This window comes from Crinia signifera, chromosome 1 (assembly GCF_055691185.1).
Source record: "Crinia signifera chromosome 1, ASM5569118v1, whole genome shotgun sequence".
Lineage (NCBI taxonomy): Eukaryota > Metazoa > Chordata > Amphibia > Anura > Myobatrachidae > Crinia > Crinia signifera.
The window spans coordinates 374,077,106-374,100,583 of record NC_139217.1 but is presented as its reverse complement, the minus strand read 5'-3'; the positions used below and the strand labels follow the sequence as shown (position 1 = coordinate 374,100,583).

Here is a 23,478-nt window from a genome sequence, read left to right as displayed (position 1 = left end):
CTCTTTAAGTCATCTGTACCCCTTTTACTTTTGTTGAAACCCCAAAAAATGATCCGGCGTTTAAAAAAAAAAAAAAAATTCTAAGCACAAATCGCTTACCACAAATTTTAACGTGTGTATGGGCGATCTAGACACTGGAAAGATCAAGGGAAATTGCCTACCCTAAACGAATAGCACAAAAGGCTAGCACTAATGTCAACTTGCGTATGCCCCTTAATAGTATTGACAAAAATATGTAAACAAACATACAGTACTAGTAAGCCCGCTCTAAGCAAAAGCTTTAAAATCTAGTTATGTGGTTGTGCATGCGTGAGAAAGAAAGAGATGTAGCTTCACTTCCTGCTAACAGATGGCAGTGTTTCTTAGTCACGTGGACATTAGACAGAGATAGAGGATTATTAAATATAATGAGCAACTGTAGCCTACTGACCTGTGACGCAACCCCTGCCACTTCTCCAGTGTTCATACATTCCACTACCTGTAACAACACCGTTTCTGGATTACAGCCACCTAGAAAACCCTGTTAATAATAAATATAAAGTTAAGTTTGGTGCCCTCCTACTATACAGGCCCCTGGAAAATAAAAACTGCTCTCATTTACCAAATGGATATGCCATGGTAGCATATTTGCATTGTATGTACACCTAATATTTGCAATCAATACATTAGTAATGAATATACTGCAATTGTTATTAGATAAAATGTTCTTTCCTCTTGGTCAGCAGTGTACAGTACATACTAAAATGTGCATGGGTTATACCATCTAATCTAATCAGATTAAATACAATTATACAGATGTGTCCACATACATCTAGCCTCCTTGGATGATAAACATCCCTTCTAGTCACGTCATGCGGTTAGCACAAAGCATCTTTTTTTGCGTCCTATTCCCAAAATGTAAATAGGATGCAAAAGCATGAATAAAATTCTGGGTACAACCACGGCTCTATATGTACAAAGAAACTGTAGCCTTCCATTTCATAAGCAGATATAGGCATAGCCACTCACAGAATATAAGTATGCTGCTTTTAATCAGTAGTCTGCTTATGCAAATACAATGCATTTTCGGCAAAAAAAGATGCCTGATGCTAAAGGAGTTGCATGGGACAGCTCACTCATGCTGCATAGCGTATTGAAGCAAGATGTATGAGGACACATCTGTATGCTAAACCACATAACTGCATATGCAGCAATGAACAATGCATTTTGCACTTTATTTAAATTATGCACCTACTGTATATTTCCTTACTCACGTTTTAATCATATATACTTTACCACCAATAAAGTAAGCTATAGAATTCTAAATTTACATGCTTGTGCTTAACCCTTTGAGTGCCAACGTAGTTCATTGAAATAGGTGTGAAAATTGGCAAGCAAATTCATCATAATGACCTGTACGGTTTAACTTATATAGGAAATATAATGTTGTTTTAAACACTTTTTTTATTTGCATTTATATAACAAATGTGACCAACGCTAGCATTATCAGTGGATATCTTGCACATCTCAGAGATGTTGGCACTCAAATGGTTAAGTAAAGTCAATATACACTTTTGTCTCAACATTTAACCCTTTGAGTGCCAACATCTGTGAGATGAGCAAAATAGCTGCTAAAAATGCCAGCATCACTCACATTTGTTATATAAATTCAAATAGAAAATGTGTAAAAAAAGATGATATTTCATTTATAAGGTAAACATTACAGGTCAGTATGATGAATAAAAAAAATGGTTTGCTTGCCAATTTTCACACCTATTTTACCCAATTCACTTGGCACTCAAAGCATGAAACAGCAGCAGCCTGGAGCTGAAAATTACAGTCAGTGTAAATTACAGCAGCTAAATAATCTCCCACATACTGTATAATACTACTAATCTCGGACCATAAATGAGTCCTTTTATAAATTTCATAGTATTTCACCATGATGCCTAGAATACTGTGACAATATATTAAACACTTTAAATATAATCCCAAATAACAGCATTCCCTAAAAGAAAATATTGAAACTGATAAAAGAACCTGTCACCCATGAAATACTATAACCAGGGAAATAGATCAACAAATGTTTAACCCATGGAACCAGGGGAAAAATCAACACTTTTTTTTTTTAACCTCTTCAGTGGCAATCCCGAGAATTTTCCGGGCTGTGCCTTAGTGCCCAGTCTGGCAAGCCCGGAAAATTCTCAGGATTGCCACTGTTTGGAGTCGGGCAGCGCTGCTGAGTTCACTCTGATCTCAGGCAGCGTCGCGCTGCCCGGCTCCCTCCCCTCTGCGGCGTCGCCTCCTCCTCCCCTCCGGGTTTTCAATAGAAGTCCCCGGCGCCGGCTTATGACAAGCCGGCTGCCGGGGACAGCGATGCGGTGGGGGGGGCCGCAGGTCCGGGCAGCCACTGATTGACAGTTCAGCGGCGCTGCCCGGACCCAGGGGGGTAGTGGTGTTTTTTTTTTAAAGGGAGCGCTCCCCATAAAAAACTTGCCCAGTGGGGAGCGCTCCCCAAAAAAAAAAACACCACTGAAGGGGTTAACAAAAATAATTTTAATAAAATTATGCAATGCTTAAATAGAACGGTGTAAAACACGAATCATCATTTTGGCGAGTGCTCTTCTTGTAAAGGTGCCCATACACGGTGTGATTTGCGGGTGTGATGCAATGCGTGCTCCCGCGCACATCCCATCGCACAGTTCAAATAGAATGTGCTGCACATACTTTTCGAACTAGCTTCGGAACGCATGCAATGCGATCAGGCTCAAAACACATGCAATGATCGCACCCTGTATGGGCACCTTTAGAGTACATCCATTACTCACCACTGTGGGTTGAGCAGATTACCTGAATTTGTTGTTCCCTTTTTTCAACATGCGGAATTAAAAGGAGACACCCCAAAGTAAATGCTGGCAGATCAATCTGTGCATATTGTTTAGCAATTCCCACAAGATCCAGATCAGCCAGGACAGGACACCTTTATAAACAGAAAAATACAAATATATCGTATACATCAAGTCAATGCCACTGCCTGGTTATTTAAAGGTTTAAAAAATAATAGAAAAAAAAAAAAGTAGTGGACAGTACAGATGGTGTAATAGTTAGCATTACAGCCTCACAGCACTGGGGTCCTAGGTTTAGTCCCACCATGGCCCAAATTGTGTGGCGTTTGTATATTATCACTGTGCTTGCGTGGGTTTCCTTCCAAAATCCAAAATTATACTGATAGATTAATTTGCTTAAGGCCAACCAAATTGTTTTCTTTTAACCCTGCTGTGTATGTGTTTAGGACAGACTAGATGGGATAAGTGGTTCTGATCTGCTGTCAAAGGTTCGTTAAATGCATGAAAGTGCCACATACCATGTTGGTATGGTGCTTTAAAGAGGCAATGCAGAAAGCACAAGCGCTGATAGGTATTTAACATCTCAGCTACCAGTGATGGGGAGTGCAAACTGCCCCCTCCGGCGATGCTGGTCAGATCTCACAGTGTATCAGACTAGTGTTGCGCTATGTGTCTCCCTCACAATATCAGTTATCTTAAATATAGCAGCGCTGATAATAAAAGTTGCTTACATAGCGGCTTATACCGCATCTCCCCTATAATGGGCTTTTCTTTCATTAAGGATCCTGAGAAATTCAGATACAATGAAAAGGTAAAAAAAAAAAAAAAAACACACTGAAAAAAGTACCGTATTTTTCGGACTATAAGGCGCACCTAATAGCCTTCAAATTTTGCCAAAATAGGCCGTGCGCCTTATAATCAGGTGCGCCTTATGTGTGCATTGAGTTTGACTGTCGGACCATTTCCTGCTGACACCGGGACGTAATACATACAATACGTATTACGTACACTGTGATGACCCCAGAAAATGGCACCAGTGAAGAGACATGCTGTTTTAGCATGCGCCTTATAACACAGTGCGCCTTATGTATGGGTCAAGTACAGAAATAGACCCCATAATTGAGACTGCGCCTGATAGTCCGGTGCGCCTTATAGTGCAGAAAATACGGTAATCAAGGGAACAAAACGGCAGGCCATTATGCTAAATTTTATAAATAACACAAAAGCAATTATGTAAGAATTTCTGTGAATGGATAGAGATAAATAAAAATCCATCCAAAATTATATATTAAGAGATGCAGTTCATTTTTGAAAGATACTAATTTGATACGAAGATACTCATTTGGATAACGTACAACCCCAAAGTTTATGTGAATTAATATTTAAGTGGTTTCTCGTAGTCAAGTCTAAGCTTATGCGGACCAACTTTCCTCCAACTATCCAACAAGTTGGTTGGACTGAAAATCTAATACTGTATGTGAGTAAATGACAAATCAGCAATTTGCTCACAAACCCAGGAAAATGGACAAAAAACAATCAGTCGAATTCTTTAAACCAAACAGTTTAAACTAAAGTACCTTTTCTGACCGACCATTTTTTGTCCATTTACAGATATTGGCCACAAATGACTGAATTACAAATTAAATTTGATCCCATCCAGTACCATATTTTAATTCCATCCAACTAGTTGGATAAAAGTTGGCCAGCATAAGGTTCAATATATAAGAAACTCTTGCTCTTCCTTTACATTATTTTATTAAGGGTAGTTAGTTGCTATTGTGTATCACATTTGTCCTTAGCAAAGCCAGTAAGAGTAATGTGACGACTGACTGTAAAAAAAGAACCAAGCCAATCAGAAGCAGCCCAGGAAATAATGGATTCAGAACATTCTGGGGTAAAAAAAGTTTTTTTTTTCTTTTTTCCCCCAGATGATTACATTCAAATGAAAGAAAAAATTGCTACATGTTATAATAGTAAAGACTATGTTTATATATTTTTTTTTGCTAAACTATAAAATGTCTTTAGCTTAGCCAACAAGAGAAAAATAGGATGTGCTAAACTTAAAACCTTAATTGTGCATGATATATTTTTACTACTCACTTTAAGAGCACCAGAAAAGATTGATAGCATTCTTCCAGCTGTGAGGGACTTGGGGGACAGGACGCTACAAAAGAAGATAGTCTTTCAGACTGCAATAATGGAAAGTATGAAATTCAGGATATTTATAATTGTTATGAAAACATACCACATACAAATGGCGCCAAAATAACACTGCGCCATGCTCTGGTAAAGTTTGGCACCTGCATAAAAAAGAAAAAAAAAACAACATTATTTAACAAGGAAATCTAAGAAAACGTTGCACCGAAACACATTTGAGGAATGCAGCACAAAACTATGAATAATAAACATACCTCCCAGAGACAATGTATGCCAGTAACAGCTACCAACACCTTTCTCAAGTAAGTCATCTGTGGGGGAAAAGTTTTATATGTTTTAACAAGGTGCCAAACAGGTAGCAAAAAACAAAAAAATCATTCAGCTTTGAGAAGTAGAATTATTGCTTGATCATAGAATTTGACAGCAGATAGAACCACTTGGCCCAGCTATCCTGCCCTTTTTTTTTTTTAACTATATTGTTACATCAAACCCTATTTGATTATTTTTCCTTTGTAAAGCTAATTTATGTCTATCTATGCATGGTTAAATTGCACTACTGTTTTATCGTCTACCACCTCTGACGGGAGACTATTCCACTTGTCCACTACCCATTCTGTGAAGTCATTTTTTGGGGGAAGTTTTCCTGAACTTCTCTCCATACAGTATTATTGCATGTCCTTGTGTTTTAATACTTCTCTTCCTTTGAAAAATGTCTTCCTCTTTTACCTAGTTAAAACCCTTGATATATTTAAAATTCTCTATTGTGTCTGTCTATCCCGTCTTTCGCCAAACTATTCATGTTGTGTCTGTCTATCACTTCTTTGCTCCAAACTATACATGTCAATATCTTTTAGCCTTTCCACTTTTTACTCTAGCATGTGTTAATAGCCTTCTGAAAATATGGCCTCCAGAATTGAACACAGTATTGTAGATGAGGATATGCCAATGACCTTGTACCAGTGACATTAGTAATTATTTCTCTCTTTCTGCTGCTTATTCCTCTCCCTATGCAACTAAGCACTAGAGGGTAATTTCCCACAAGTGATTTTTGGCCCTTGTGGTTGGTTGTACTATAGAGAAGTATAGGCATGGAGAAGGGAGGAGTTAGAGCCACAGTGGGGACCTCTGGACACCGTTTTAGAGGTGCTATTACAAAGTGTTTATATGTCCTTAAGTAAATAATATTAAAACACAGACAGAAATGCCAACTATTAAACATTTTTTCAGGGACATATTAGTCAGTTATGTTATTAATGATGAAGCCATTCGCAGCTTCTGTTGACTGCAACCCATTTGCTAATTTTGGAGTTGCTGAAAGTATCATTATAAATTGTGACATTACTGTGGCCTAACTAAGCTGTTTTTCCCCCAAGTATAAATAATAAACTGTACATATAATCTGCACATAAATGTGTGTAAAGCTTACTTACCTACCATCCCTGATTGGCCGGATGGCTCCCGAAAATCTTGTGACCCTCCCTGTCCCACCAGAAGGGTCGGCAGGGAGGCTCCCAAAAATCTTGTAACCCTCCCCTGTCCCACCAGAAGTCTCCCAACATCGCTGCATAACCTGGCTGCCCACTTTGCAAGTAAAGCAGGCAGTCCAGGTGTCCAATGACGCAATTCTTGTTGAATGGGTCATCCTAGCCACTCCCAAGTGAACGAAAAGAAGAGAAATCTGAATCAAATCAATATTTGGTGTAACCTCCCTTTGCCTTAAATATAGCATTAATTCTTCTAGATATACTACATGAATTTTGTAAGATTATAGTCTGGTGTATTATTAACCAGTCATACCATACAGGTGATAAGGATCATTATTTTCATATGTAGGTTGATTATCTGAATAGAAAACAGCTGTATAGGATTCTTAAAACTGGGTGAGGAACAGTGAAACTCTGCTACAAAAGGCAAGGTTGTGGATGACCATTTCATGCACCATGGCAAGACTAACATGAACATATATAAAAAAATACACAGAAGCAGATTAAACGTATTCTACAGTTGGGAGCATAAATCTATTGCCATTCTAGAGGAAATAAAAACTCTATGGCAAAAAAAAAAGCTTGTTTAATTAATATTTTACATGCTAGGCTGTTTTAACAGTCCCCTGACAGATTTTTAAAGGCAAAATGCTCCCTGCCCTTTTGCTGGCACCCTGCTAAAACAGCCAGCCAGTGCCTAATGAAGGGGGGGGGGGGGGGGGGTTTTCCAGCATCTCCATAGGTGCTGAGCATGCCCATATTGTTGACATTAATAGGCTGGCACGGCCCTATTAGCAACAGCAATGGTATTGCCAAGCCCACAATAACAATGCTAGCGGAACCAAGCCCCCTTTTCCAGTGTTTGCGCATGCTGCCTCCGTACTTCTGCGCCCTGTCCACATCCTAGCGAGCTCACTAAATGCATAATGCTAAGGATTAGTCCTGGAAAATATAGCTGTATTTAAAACAACAGCTTGCAGTAATTAAAATAATGAAATTATCAGTTATAGCATGTCTATCAACCGTACGTTTAAAACACAGACCAACATACCACTTACCATATTAAATCCAAGCAATTTTTGCAATAATCCACTCCAGAGGTGAAGATCATAGACTTGGTATTCTAAGCTTAACTCTGTTACTAATCTCACTGCCTGAAATACATTAGGAAACAAAAAATACTTAAGAACAGCAAAACATTAAATAAATTGCTCATGTGGCAAACAGAATATTCCTAACTTGTTATTTCCAACAAATGATCTGCATTACCCCACAGAAACTAAAGGGTAGAGAAGATTTAGAGGTATGTGGTGGGCAAACAGCAGTGGAAGCAAGCCAAGATATTTTGGGAGGAGCAACAGGAGAGCTCCCGTTCCAGGGCAGTCCTTACAGGAGTCAAGCCGTTTAATAAAAGCCTGTTCAGCTAGATAGCCGCATCAGCCTCTACCCCTGGTGGCTTTTTGAGGGCAAGGTAAACCATGCTGTCACTGTTCCTCTTGCTCCCTGGCTGCCTCCAATGACACGGGGGAAGCTAGCAGCATAGGAAGAAATGGGGTCTGGGGGGCATTTAACATTGGGACCAATGTAAAATTGGGTCTCAGGGACCATTTAACATTGGTTCCAATGTAAAAAATAGGGTCGGTCGGGTCGATCGCATTCGATGCGATGGACCCGATTTTTGCGACCCGATTGCATACAATTAAAATCGGTTGCGCCGTGCTAGGAAACAAGTACCGAAATGTCTAAATTAAATGTATTTTTTAATTAACATCTTGATATACGTGCAATTACCATATTTTTAACAGCACCTACCAGACTTACACTATATTTAAACATCTCCTACTGTATTGTTATGAACATTCTGATTGGATGCAGGTTGTTCCAACCCTGCCCACTTAAAATCTGGGGACATTTTAACAGACTTGTACATGTACACAGGCGCTTGTCAAATATACCTTAAAAAATGAATAGGTAATAATTGCTTTCACGTGCAATAGCTCGACATTGGTATTCAAACTCACCCTTGCTTCATGACTGTGGTTTTTCCATAGGCCTTTAATCATCCCCTCTTTGGGACTGCTTTGGAATGACTCAAGAGTGTATGGAATGTTCAAGATTTCAAACTCTGACAAATAGATGCAGCACTTTAGGTAATGTCTGTTGTAAAAACAAATACATTTTTTATATGTTAAAGCAGGTTAAAAAATGTAATGGTGAGAGAACTCATAAATGTAATGGTTAGTTTTCATTAATAGGGGTTGATCCCATTACGCACTTTACGGTGAATTGAATTAACATAAAAGCACTCACCACCCATGAAATGTGCTAGATCGGGTGCCAATACTGTTGTTCAAATGCCATGGCTACGGCACATCACACCATTCACATATTATATTCACATAGCTTTAGTTAATTGGGTGGCATGAATAGCATTATTATTGTATTAATATAATTTAATTAAAATATGTACACTGGTACTTAGCCATAACTTTTTGGGTCCCATAGCGAAATTTTGAACAGGACTGCTGCCCCAATGCTTATAGAGACTCCTCTCAAATGCAGTTATTTGTATGCCCATATTAGTGCAAGAAATATCAGTCGACACCCTTAAGCGCTACCTCCAAAAAGACCATACATTTAAGATGGAATACAATACATAACTTGGAAAAACAGGTGACTGCGGCTTCTGCGGGAGACCAAAAAGGAGAAAAGCAAATTGGTGGAAAATGGAGTCGGCACAAGGGTCCAATATCCAGTTAGGGGGATAGCTGGGCAGCAAGTCCACTATCCCCCTAACTGGATATTGGACCGTAGAGCTGGCACTTGGACTTCATTTACCTTCCCTGGTTCCATCGTGGGTGAGAGATCTTGTTGTGGGACTGGTCCATCAGTATGCCCGGTGGACAGGTTTTAATGCTCTTTTAATAAGTCTTTTTTTGTGAGTGCATTTGACAAATAAATACTTTATCATTGTTCATGAAGTATTGCACCAATTTGCTCTTCTCCTTTTTGGTCTCCATTACATCCTATAAAAAAACTTTGATGTTTTGGAGATCTATTTAATTTCAGAGTCACTTCTTATGGAAATGCTGAAGTTTTGTGGAATAGCCCAGCAGCTTTTGCCTTGGGGAATTCCCTATGTGCCTTTTATATATCGCATGCTTGTGAGTGCATTTTATTGAATAAAAACCTTCTCATTCTTTTTAAGATGTATTGCACCAATTGTTGTTCTTTATATATCTCCAAAAAACTCCAATTGGAGGGTGTGTGGAGATTGTCTTTTTCAGATTTGGAAAAATATTCCCTTCATTGGGACGTGTGAAGCCACAGTCAACTGTTTTTCCAATTTATGTATTGTATTCCATCTTAAATGTATGGTCTTTTTGGAGGTAGCGCTTAAGGGTGTCGACTGATATTTCTTGCACTATTGTTCTGTTGTTGGTGATTGACAAACACTGATTTCATTGATACCTGAGCTGCACAACCTCTTTTGCGCTATAATTTTAGAATATTTTTGTAAAGTGCCCATATTAGTGCAACTGTAGCAATTGCTCAGCTTTGCCTTGATGTTTATGCATGCCAGGCCTTCATATATTCTTATGGCACGTGCACACTTTTTTTTTCCAGAAAACTTTGTGTTAGCACTGCAGCAAAGTTGTGCCTTGCTCCAGCTGTACTCTAGTTTAATTTCTTAACCATAGTAGTGCCTTAGTTAATGTTAGGCCCTATAGTAGTGCCCTAGTTTATTTTATGAACCACAGTAGTGCACTAATTAACATTATGACAGATTTAGGGATGTCAGTACACACTTTGAAACAGTACCCCAATTCACTTTATGACATACAATGTTCATAGTTCATATTATGCTACATTTTACTGCCTCCTGCACACATAATGCCACACTGTAGTGCCTCCAGGCCATACTGTGCCACATTACAGTGCCCCCTTGTTTAAATTATTCCACATTACAATGAGCAGGTCAGATGATACCACATTTCAGTGCTCACCAGTTCAGATTATTCTGCATTACAGTGTCCCCACATCATTTTAGAATCCACAACGCAGCTCTTACTGAAAATTAAATGTCACCCCAAATGTTGGACTTAATTGCTTAGCAGGCAAATCCAGGAAAGTGGTATGAAATGGTGTATTGAAAGCAAATACAGTACGCAATACTCCACAATAATAGCATCAAAAATGGTTTACAAATGTTTTGCTCACTTTACTTGGTCGATGGGTTTTTTGACAAGTGATACCACAGTGGCTGTGTCAGCTAAATAGATTAAACATTGAAGAGCCCTACTTCTATGTGCAAAGGTCAACTTCGTGTCCCCAATAGGCTGTAAAATGAAAAGGAAAAAATTAATAAAAATACATTTATTTTAGTTATTCACAAGTAAAATTTGTCAATTATCTAATATATCTATCTATCTCTCTCAGTATATATATTCATCTGCCCCTGATGAAGTCATGCTATTGACGAAACGTGTCGGGCTGCCTACACCAACTTGATGATCACCACTGTCAATATCCTGAAATGATTCCTTATTACTGTACTTTTTGATTTTATTGAAAGCTGTATATACAATTTGTTATTAAGTACTTATTACTACAGTTGTTTTCCCATTAACTACTTCATAGCGCCCTCTGAACCTATCTTTCTATCATCACTCCAACAACAATAAGCCATAAGTGTATTTGTTTATATATGGTATTATATTTAAATGAATTTTTAAAAAATTATTAGAGCTGTGAACTGTAAAAGGACATTACACATTTGGGGAGCTGATGACACTACTCTAGATGTTTTATACACACACACACACACACACACACACACACACACACACACACACACACACACACACACACACCTCCAACTCAGTCGGCACTATAACAATTTATATATATTTATATAACAGTTTACATATATTTCTTTTTAGAGGGCACCATACAGATGAAATAATTAGATATGAAATACCCTCTAATCAAAAATCGCCCTACAATATAAAGTCTCAATGCACAATCAGTGAATAAATGGCAATTTTCTTTTACTAAAAACAATACATCATAATTTACAAAAAAAATAAATGCTAATAGCACAAATAAGTTGACAAAGTATCCACAATCACTATACAGTTGAGGTGATGACATATTCCTGCCACCGCCTTAAAGCTGGATACACACTATAAGATTGTCTTTCCAATCTGGCTGGAACAAGCATCTGGGAACAAATTGCCTCATTTACTCTCAAAAGCTTGACAGAAATGACCAGATTTTCATTCCAACCAGTCACAGTGGAAAGACTTTTCTAGGGTATATCCAAATTTACAGTGTAAGCTCAATTGGCAGGGTCACTTAGTGTATGGCCATGGCACCAGAAACCCTACATGTTTTGCTAATAAATGGGCTTCTTCAGGGGTAAGAATTTAAATATTATAATGCAGTGTCGTAGCTGATGTACAGGAAATGATTTATAGGTCATACATATTAAAAACCACAAATAGGAAAGTTGGTTGGTCATCACACATCATTTACATCCAGTGCATACTGGATCACAAAAAATGGACTGGATTTAAGGAGTACAGTAACTTTGAACAGTATGAAAGTGCTCTCCAAACATATCTCTTGTCCCCAAGTGCACTGAAAGTGAAATATTTATGTCACCATTAGTTTCAGATGCTGGTAACATAATTTTGCTTTCGTTATACATGCAGATAGCCGTATTCTCTCATTTATATAGCGTAAGTAAATGAACAATACCTTTGATTTTCTGTATAAGTATGTATGATTTCCTTCTCTAGTAGTACATTACAAGACTGATAAGTCGTTAATTTCAATGTAAATCACATGATGCTTGAAAGATGGCTCCCCTCAGAACGGGATACGGTCGTTTTATCGAATGACATTAGGTCGAATGTCATTTGGTCAACCCCACTAGGTCGAATGTGTAAAAAGGTCGACATGGGTTTATGTCGAACTTCCGACTATGTCGACTGCCATTAGGTCGACTGGGGTTAGGTCGAATTGCTCTTTTTGGGGTTTTTTTTGGTGCCGACAGGCGGTGGTTCATGCCCTACCATCCACTAGGGCGTGGAGGAGGTTATTAAAGCTGTGGCGAGCGAAGCGAGCCACCGTGCCCGAAGCATAGTGAGCGATGCGAGGGTCCGATTCACTATGTCAACAGTGTCCATGTCGACACTGTTGACATTTCGGCCAAAAAACCCCCAAAAAGAGCAATTCGACCTAACCCCAGTCGACCTAATGGCAGTCGACATAGTCGGAAGTTCGACATAAACCCATGTCGACCTTTTTACACATTCGACCTAGTGGGGTCGACCAAATGACATTCGACCTAATGTCATTCGATAAAACGAACCGTATCCCCTCAGAACTTCCTAGGGTATAAGCTAAGGGGTTATTTATTAAGTATCTTCACAAAGGTCTGTGAGGGGACCAAAACCTTGATGTGCTGCTATCTTATGCAAACAGATTTGCACATTCCAGATTGATGAATGCACCCTCTATTCTAAACTTTCTCGAAATTGGAGCATCTTGTCCCTATGTGGGTTTCTACCCGAGCAAGTATTATTTGCACATATGTAATGATCAGGTCCCGATCATTAAATATTCACTGTGCTGATAGCCAGCTCAGTGCTCACTGCTACCTGAGTCCCATATACCGGTTCAGAGCCGTTCACACCATAAAAAAGGGCTCTGAACCGTGTAGGACTCTGCTTTTTACCCGTTTGCAAGTACCGCTTATTTTTAACCGGTAAATGCAGACTGCAGCTCTAACCGTTTTAAAAGGCTAAAAAATCGGCAATATACCGGTTAAGAGCTGCAATGTGAAAAGGGTATAAGGAAGGTGAAAAAGGAGAAAAAAGTTTTACCACATACAGTACGACAACAATAAGCAAAGTTCTGTTGTGTTGATGATTGTGAGAGCCCATTTGGATCAGTCATTAGGGATTTGGATGATTGATATTTGGGCCCAATAAATTCCAAATCAAATATCTATGCAGAATTGCAGTTTGAAGAGGTTTAATTTAAAAATATCATATCAATAGAAAAACCATAACAAGTTGAAACTCTCTCAAATTGCACAAAAGGTCAAAATACTTACAGATGTAGATGAAGTTGCTATTGCATAAAGCATTCTTGAACTGAAATCCACAGGGTATGGCTGGAGGAGGTATATAACTCTGCAAATAAAGATGGTACCTAATTAGTGTTTAAATGAATATGTAGTTATCAGTCAGATGGAAAAAGGGCAGTTGTTCAAACTTCCTTTAAAAGGAGGTCAAGTGATCTAGATCATGTCTGCAGCAAATTCACTCACCAATTACTGGTGATGTTGTACAATATCTTAACCAAACTCTTCACACTACAAGTCGAATTTGCATTCTAAAAGTAACACAACATCCACAAAATCTCTTGTAAAACAGCATGTCAGTGGTGTAAATTTCGTTCTTTAAAGGCCCATACACACGACAACAATCCCGCCTATGCCGATATTGGCAGTGGCGGGACAAGCATATGCATAGTGTTCCCGCTAGGCTGTTTTAGCGGGGCGCTGCGCCCTGCCCGATTTTTAAAGGGCAAAATGCGCCCTGCCCGTCTCGCAGCGCCCCGCTAAAACAGCCTCACGGGGAAGCCCAGCGTCGCCGTTGACGGCGATGCCTGGCGCTTCCCCGGCAGCACAGTGGATTCGGAGGGGCCGGGACCGCCCCCTTTGATGACTGTGGCGGCCGGGCCCACCCCCTTTGATGACATCGGCGGCCCAAGCACGCCTCTGATTACGGCGGCGGCCCGGGCACGCCCCCTTCATGACATCGGCGGCCCGGGCACGCCCCTTTCATGACGTTGGCGGCCCGGGCATGCCCCCAGCTGTGATGGTGGTGTGCCCGGTCCGCCCCCCAGCGCCCTGTCCGGTGAACACTATATGCATACACACTTGCCATTGCGGCAGACGAAGGAGTCGATGGCGGGGCATGATGACGATGCCCTCCCTTGTCTGAACATGCTTGGACAAGGGAGGGGGTGGTTAATGACAAAACCAAACACCCAACACTAGCAGAACCTCATGGACCTGGTGCGCTGAGAGAGGCTGTTTGGCGTGACTGCAGCGAAATCTGTATAAGAATACACCAATACTAAGGGGTTTTGGTGGTCATTTTGATCTACATAGCATAAATATTCCCATTTGAACTGTGATACAAATGTTGCATATCAGGTTTATTTTAAAGTGAGGTCCTTAAGTGGTTTGGTTGTTTGAAGACAATAAACATCTCACCTGAATATTAAATATCTCATCTGAATATATGGACCCATTTGAATTAAGATATATGACCAGAATGTACCCAAGGGTTATTTTCCATTTATAATCGTCGTTAATTATACAGATACAAAGAATATATAACTAATCTTGCAGCAAAACGAATGATCAGCCCACTTTGTTTAAGTATGTGGATTTGTAGGCCTTAACACTAACACACACACACCAACCCTATCCTCCATCAGATGACACATGGTACAGTTTATAACTTATAGCTTATCGCATACCTACTGAGATCCTCATCATTTTGAAAGTCACCAAATACATCTTTGTCTTTCTGTAAAAATAAAAATCGGGCATTTCAATGGTGTGGAATAAAGATATTGGTGATCGGTCAGAAATGTTCACATTTGCGCTAGTAAATATTTAGACCTTATTCATAGAAAATGTCCAATGTTTATTTCTATAGTTAAAAAAGAATCATAGTGTGATGCAACCAAACTCACTGTTCAGCAAGGATTTATAAAATTACTGTATTTCACAATTACATTTCTATAGCTGAAAAAAGTGTGAAGAAAATAGAACAGTTACTTTGTATATACTGTATGGGACATTACAATTTGCATTAGTTACCTACAATTTAGAGCAGTGGTGTCAAACTTCAGCTGTTGTGGAACTACACGTCCCAGCATGCCCTGCCACAAATTTTATATACTGGGTTGCTAAAACTGTCAGGGAATGCTGGGACGTGTAGTTCCACAACAGTTGGAGGGCCATGAGTTTGACACCATTGATTAAGAGCCATTCAGCATATTCAATGCCGTTTTGGCGAGCTATGATGTCGAGCAGTGCCTAATGCTCACCGTCAAAGCCCGCCCTCAGTATTCAAACCACCACCTGCACTCGCCATTTCCACCTCGCTGTTCGAAAAAGCAAGGTGGAAACGGTGATTGCGGCTGTCAAAAAGGCGAGGCTCCCGGCTATATGCAGCGGGCTCACTGCATTAGCAGAGAACCTCGCCGTTCGGGGGAATCCTCACTATTAGACAGCGAGGATGGCTTGATCCTCGTCAACACAAGCCATCCATGCTATTTAAACCCCCTTGCATTGAATATACCCCAACTGCTAAGTATACATGTAATTATATTAGAGGTGTGTGCTGTAGTTTAACTTCTTTACAGGAAGTGATAGCCAGCACCTGCCTTACAACAGTCAGTACTTACAGTGGCTTGTGGTAGTGTAGCTGGACAGAGCCATTTGTCAAGAAGAAAATCCCGAGTCTTGTTCATGTTCAGGTTGTTCACATCTGATATTTGCTTTGCTACTGTGTGCATATCTAGGGAGAAAAAGCAATGATCACATAAACCATAGTATAAAACAACAATATTCTTCTCCACCAAAGCATCAAAAGTGGACCTGATCATAGAAGAGATATAAATATACAGGATACCATCCGCTTCCAGTTGGGCAGAATGTACATCAAGCCAAATGGTTTCTGAGCGCTTGATTACATAACTGAACAATTCTGTTTTTCTTTGTTGCCCCCTACAAGAAGGAGAGAACGGAATTCTCGAAGTTGGACAATTTGATTTTCCAGCGAGAACAGATGGTGAAATCCTAGCCCCAATGAAAATCAAAAGCCATGTAACCTAGATATTCAACACCTAGCAGACTTGTTTAATCAAGTAAAGCAACAAAACCATACAGTAGCTGAGCCGACATCTGAACACTTCAGAATCTGCTCTAATCACTGCTACACTTTGACAGCCTAACTCAAAGATAAAACGGACCCAAGAAAAACTCCAGGTACAAATATAGACCTAAAGGTGCCCATACACGTTACAATTATTGTATACAATATTGTATACAATATCGCATCTCATCCGATCTCGGTTTTGCGATGACATCAGATGAGATGAGATCTAGTACAAAAAGTATGTGCTGCACATACTTTTTGTACTAGATCTCATCTCATCTGATGTCATCGCAAAACCGAAATCGGATGAGATGCGATATTGTATACAATATTGTATACAATAATTGTAACGTGTATGGGCACCTTAAGTATGGCCTCAAATTTTTGTTACAATCACACCATTTGTGATTGAAGTAGCGGTGATCTTGGCAAGCGGGCTCTGGTGGAACACACAAAATCCCAAACTATTTTTCTATAACTTGTTTGTTTAGGAATAAGATCATGGACTGCTACAAATCTTACAATTTTTACACACAGCCAGATGCACCGATACATCTGCAAATCGTCTGAACTGCATAGTTGACACAATACTGTAGGTCTTGTGAATGATGTTGTTTGCAGACATATCATTTGTAAAGATCCACTGACCCATTAGCGGTATATTGTCTGTTTGCTTGAATGGCCAAAATAAAGAATATCGACGATTTGGGAGGAAACCGCTGAGATCGTAATGGGACTGACCCACAGCAATAGTCTGGAACATCAGGACTTACACTGAATTTGCTAGACTTTATGCCCAAGACAGCTCCTGCTCCTTCCAGTGGCACTGCTACAAGGCCATTAGACAGGTACACATTACAAAGACATGGATCGTGAGTGGTGGGACAACAAAAGGATGCTTTGGTCACCCATATGTACAAAGTGATATAGTAATATATCTTTCATGGGCAGCATCCAGGAGCAAGTAGACCACAGGTCATCACATCTGATGTGCAGAACATCAGATATGTTGACGTCACTGACGATGATATGGAGTCCAGTGTGTACGTTAAATATCATTAACGATGCGCGCTCCTGTGCATTGTTAACCTCCCCCCATCGTCTGTACATTTAGCTAAATGTTGACTATCTAGTCAACATCGGTCAGTGTGTATGCCTATATCATTCACCTGTGGCACTGCCCATATAGTTAATAATATCGCAGTGCCGGGTATCGCATGTACCAGTCATTAAACTCGTAGTCAAGTAGCCTCAGTAAAAGATTTCACTTGGCTAGTTCTGCCAAATCAACTGCACCACCTGTAGGCATGTGCCTGATGTCACGAGGAGGTAGTAGCTGATTATAATGTATATTTTGTCAGGCTTACCTACAGATTACATTGGAGAAGGCACCGTTTAGTATTTGCAAATACTGTATGCAATATAAAATGTATGTGTTTGCAATGCTAGTCATGATAGGTCAGGGTTGCCTACCTGACCCTCTCCTTCAGGGAAAAAATGCTCTGTTCCTGGACTTCCCTGGTAATGTATGATTGCCATCACCTGTGGGGAGGTAGGTAATTGCTAAGAAAGGTGTGACACCACAGGTGATGACAATCATACATTACCAGGGGAGGCCAGGAACAGAGCATTTTCTCCCTGAAGGAGAGGGTCAGGTAGGCAACCCTGGGATAGGTTTGTTTCATGGATCCCAAGTAACAGATCAATTAAAGTTATGGCACAGAAATGTAGCTAATAAACACTTTTTCCAATAGCTGCAACTATCAAAATAAGTAACCCATGGCAATATTTATTCTTTTTTATTTAAAGATAAATGGCTTCTCTGTTTGTACAGACCTGGGTAATCTCGGCCAGTTGGATTGTTTATTCTTTGCTTCACACTGCTGTGTTCATAGAGTGAGACAATTAGAGCAGCTGGTTTACCAATTAGCTTCAAAAATTCAGGTGTGTTTAATTTGTATAATATGAGGACATTTTCTGTGGCTGCTCGCTGGTATTGCACACTTAGCTTCTTTATTAGTACTTCAGCTCTTTCATGAGCATCTTCCTTAAAAGTAAAGAGAAACAAAAATCTTAATAAAACAAAAGAAAATAATCCTGTACAAAAATACTGCAGACCGCTCTATTAGAACAAAGTGATACACAACCAGAGTGCATGAGCAGGATTTTTTAATCTTACTTTAATGGTTTTCATCTTACATTAATTTTACTGATACCATTACAAACCACACTTTAGTAAGCACACATAATCATGCAAACATCATTACACATATTTCAAACAAATAAATAAAAAACAAAGCAAGTAGTAAAACATGACAGGAAGCTACCGGTATAAAGGGATTTCTGAGCCATGTTACCATCCTTTTATTAAAACCCATTTCTGGATGTTAATGTACTGCATACTTGCCTACCGGACCCTCTCCATGCAGGAGAAAATGCTCTGTTTCTGGACTTGACTGGTAATGTAGGATTGCCATCACCTGTGGGGAGCTAGATAAAGGTGTCACCACAGGTGATGGCAATCATACATTACCAGGGTAGCCCAGAAACAGAGCATTTTCTCCCGCATGGAGAGGGTCAGGTAGGCAAGTATGATGTACTGTGATCAATAAAGGGAACTTGTGTAGTTTCACGGCGCCAGCATGGCGCCGTGCGTCTGAGTCCCCTTGCGGGGCACGCTTCGCTCGCCCACGCTGCGGGCTCGATGGCTCGCTACGCTCGCCACGCTATCTAAAGTCAACTCCATGCCAACGTGGATAGTGGGGGTATGAACTATCCACGTTGGCATGGAGTTAAGTTACTTTATTTTAGATAGTTTGGCGAGCGTACAACCCGGAAGTAGCACTGTGCCATGCTGGCGCCGTGAAACTACACAAGAACCCAATAAAGTTTAACTGGTATTAATAGAGCTCAAGTAGAGGACTTTCCCATCCTTGAAAAAGTGAGTGAAACCCACTGGAACAGTGCAGGCTAACTACCCTTATACAGCTTCAATTATAGGAAGAGATTTTCATTCTCATATGTAAGTGTTATATTTACCTTTGGAGATATATTCTTTTTCCACTTTTCAGCCAAAAGAAGACAAAATTTTAGCGCATGAATTTTATCAGGTCCTAGAAGAAATCAATTTTAGTTTTAGATTTTCACCAACAACGGTCATCAAGATACAGGTCATATACACAAAGTGAGTGACTCAGGTTGGTTTGCAATAGCAAACTCCTTCTTTAACCCCTTGAGTGGTGGGTTTTGCTGGGGCAGGTTAGTCCTGCCCCAGCAAAACCCACCAGAGATCGTAGGAGCCAGCCCCACCTAACCTCCGCTCCGGCGTTTGTATGCCGGAGGCTGTGTTCCCCTGCCACCGCTGCCCCAGCCTCCAGTCACTGCAGAGACCTCAGGCGGCAGGCTCGGGGATGTTCGCGGCGGCTCAGGAGGACTTGAACTCTCCCGAGTCCCCCCGAGCCTGCCGCCTACATCATTGCTGTAAACTGCATGGCGGCTCGGGATGAGGGGGTCAGGGGAGCTCCGGTGTACGATCGTCGGAGCAAAGGTGATGAGCGGGTTGGGGGGAAATTTTCCGGGACAGCACACTGCAGCAGCGCAGCGGAGCCTGGAAAATTTACGGGCATACCACCCAAGGAGTTAATGAACAAAACCACGTGCACTGCAGGTGGGGCAGATGTAACATGTGCAGAGAGAGTTACATTTGGGTGGGCAATCTAAATTGCAGTGTATAAATAAAGTAGCCAGTATTTACCCTGCACAGAAACAAGGAATTTGGTACTTACCGATAATTCCCTTTCTCCGAGGCAGCAGGGGACACTGCAGTACTGACGTATGAGATAGAGTGGGTGCGTAGGAGGAGTCGGCACTTAAGTGAAAATTTCGTCTGTGGCTGGCTCCTCCCCCCTCTATCTCCCTCCAGACCCCAGTCTTAAAAAACGTGACCGAGAGAGGAAGGGGACAGGCAAAGCGGAACCACAGACTGGAAAACAAAGAATACTAGGTAAACACCTCAACCAACAGTCATGCATTCTTGAAACCAAACAATCAGAAAAATAATACAATCTGTAAAAATACAGAACTAGCAGGACCCCCAAACAATCATGGCAGGATCGGGACTGCTAAACGGGACCAAAGCGCTGGGCGGGCGTGCAGTGTCCCCTGCTGCCTCGGAGAAAGGGAATTATCGGTAAGTACCAAATTCCTTGTTTCTCCTACCGCAGCAGGGGACACTGCAGTACTGACGTATGAGATGATACCAAAGCCACTACACCCGGGAGGGCGAGCGCTGAGGATCCTGTAAGACAGCTCTGCCAAAGGAAGAATCTTCCCTGGCAAACCTATCAAACTTGTAAAACCTAGCAAAGGTGTTGGAGCCTACCCACGTGGCTGCTCTACAAACCAGCCGCCCAGGAAGTACTGACCGATCTGGTAGAATGGGCAGTGATATTTGGAGGAACCTGAACGCGGGCTTTTGCGTACGCTTCCTTAATAGTAAGGCACAACCACCTGGCCAGAGTCTGCTTCGACGCTGGCCAACCCTTCTTTTCTGCCCCAAACAAAACAAATAAAGATTCCGTCTTCCGAAAAGAAGCAGTCCTATCCACATAAATGCGTAATGCTCTTACGACATCCAAATCCTCTGAAGACCCAGACAGGGCCGGAACCACGATCGGCTGGTTCACGTGGAAGGAAGAGACTACTTTGGGAAGGAATTTAGGATTAGTCCTTAGTTCTGCACGGTCTCTGTGAAAAACCAAGAAAGGAGGACGACAAAGCAGAGCCCCCAGCTCTGAAACCCTCCTGGCCGAAGCCAATGCCAAGAGCATCAGGGTCTTCCATGTTAACCATTTCAAGTCCACTGAATCCAGTGGTTCAAAAGACTCAGATTTGAGAAACTCCAACAGGAGCTCCAAATCCCAAGGCTCAGTCGGAGGAACAAACGGAGACTGCAACCGTAACGCTCCTTTAAGAAACGTTTGCACCTCCGAAATGAGTGCCAATTTTCTGTTGAAAAAAAACAGACAAGGCGGAAATTTGGACCTTAATAGAACCTAACCGAAGGCCCTTGTCCAGACCTGCCTGAAGAAATTCCAAAAGGCGAGGCAGCTGAAAAACCGCTCTTTCCACCTTCTTCCTCTGACACCATGCCACATAAGACTTCCAAATACGATGATAATGCTTGGAAGTCACCTCCTTCCTAGCCCTGAGCATGGTGGGGATTACTGTCACTGGAACACCCCGCCTTTTTAACAGGTCGGCTTCAACAGCCACGCCGTCAAACGTAGCTGCGTCAAGCCTGGGTAGGCGAACGGTCCTTGCTGCAGCAGATCCTCCCTGAAAGGAAGACGCCACGGAACATCGGCTTGAAGAAGCTTCAAGTCCGAATACCAAGCCCTTCTCGGCCAATCTGGGGCTATTAGTATCACTGAAGCTGACCCTCTTTTTATCCGTTTGAGTACCTGTGCTAACAAGGGAAACGGAGGGAAGATGTAGATGAGGTCGAAATTCCAAGTGATCGAGAATGCATCCACCGCCCAGGCTCCCGGATCTCTCGATCTGGCACAGTAAAGAGGAAGTTGGTGATTCAGTCTGGACGCCATCATGTCGATCTGAGGAGTCCCCCACCGACGCGTGATGAGTTGGAAAACTTCCGGATTTAGGGTCCATTCTCCTGGATGGAAATCCTGGCGGCTTAAGTAGTCTGCCTGCCAGTTCTCCACTCCCGGAAGGAACACTGCTGTGAGATTGGACGCATAAGCTTCTGCCCATTGCAAAATTGGACGAACCTCCTTCATTGCTGCCCTGCTCTTCGTCCCGCCCTGACGGTTTATATAAGCAACCGCGGTCGCATTGTCCGACTGGATCATTATTGGCAGACCCCTGAGCAGGACTTGGGCCTGAAGGAGTGCCAACCTGATGGCCCTGAGCTCCAGAATATTTATCGATAACCTGGCCTCCTGGACAGACCAACGGCCCTGGAAAGTATAGCCCTGGGTCACAGCTCCCCAACCTCTCAGGCTGGCATCCGTTGTGAGAATAGTCCAAGTGCAGGGTCTGAAACTTCGGCCCTTCAAAAGATGAGAAGTTGAGAGCCACCAGTTCAGAGACAGACGCGCTTCCCTTGAAAGAAGAATTCTCTTGTGGATATCCAAGTGGGACCCCGACCACTGGGACAGAAGATTTTCTTGGAAAGTTCTTGTGTGAAAACGTCCATACTGTAGAGCCTCGAAAGAGGCTACCATCATTCCCAGTAAACGCGTGCATGTGTGTGCTGACACCCTTCTCAAAGACAAAACGTGTCGCACCATCCTTTGAATTGCTCGCACCTTGTCCAAGGGAAGCGAGACAGTCTCGTTTTCTGTGTCCAAAATGAGCCCCAGGAACTTTAGCTTCCTTGACGGAGTTAGATGAGACTTTTTGAAATTTAGAACCCAACCATGGTCTACCAAAAATTTGCAAGTCACCATGGCGTGCTCTACCAGCTTCTCCCGACTTGGCGCTTTGATCAGCAAATCGTCCAAATACGGAATAATTGTTATTCCCTGGAGTCTGAGTGCTGCAATCATACACGCCATGATCTTTGTAAAAACTCTGGGAGCCGAGGACAGGCCAAATGGAAGAGCCCGAAACTGGTAATGGCAATCGTCTATTGCAAACCTCAGAAAACACTGATGGGGTTCCCAAATTGGTACGTGCAGGTATGCATCCTTGATGTCTAACGACATCAAGAACTCTCCCTTCTCTAGAGACGCCACCACGGACCGAATGGACTCCATTTTGAACCGCTGATAACAAACATGGAGGTTTAAGTCTTTTAAGTTTAGAATAGGACGCACCGAGCCGTCCGGCTTGGGCACCACAAAGACGCTGGAATAGAAACCTCTGCCCTGCTGTGATGCAGGGACTGAAACCACTACTCTTGCGTCTAAAAGACCCTGGATGGATCCACGCAGAGCCTGACTTTCCTCCTCTTTCCTTGGCAGACCTATCCGAAAAAATCTTGAGGGGGGAGGCGACGCGAATTGCAGTTTGTAT

At 41.6% G+C, this 23,478-nt stretch overlaps 1 protein-coding gene across 1 annotated transcript in view; it reads right to left on the bottom strand.

Annotated features, from left to right (window-relative positions):
* Positions 1-23,478, bottom strand: part of KNTC1 (kinetochore associated 1) — a 227,099-nt gene that overhangs the window by 12,511 nt on the left and 191,110 nt on the right. The window contains exons 49-61 of the mRNA XM_083151336.1: positions 19,480-19,553; positions 18,277-18,487; positions 15,968-16,080; positions 15,032-15,081; positions 13,593-13,671; positions 10,688-10,806; positions 8,488-8,623; positions 7,525-7,620; positions 5,237-5,293; positions 5,071-5,125; positions 4,926-4,989; positions 2,830-2,959; positions 431-520 (exon numbers count right to left, since the gene is read on the bottom strand). Coding sequence (XP_083007462.1) covers positions 431-520; positions 2,830-2,959; positions 4,926-4,989; positions 5,071-5,125; positions 5,237-5,293; positions 7,525-7,620; positions 8,488-8,623; positions 10,688-10,806; positions 13,593-13,671; positions 15,032-15,081; positions 15,968-16,080; positions 18,277-18,487; positions 19,480-19,553 — 1,274 coding nt within the window. The remainder of the gene's footprint in view (positions 1-430; positions 521-2,829; positions 2,960-4,925; positions 4,990-5,070; positions 5,126-5,236; positions 5,294-7,524; positions 7,621-8,487; positions 8,624-10,687; positions 10,807-13,592; positions 13,672-15,031; positions 15,082-15,967; positions 16,081-18,276; positions 18,488-19,479; positions 19,554-23,478) is intronic.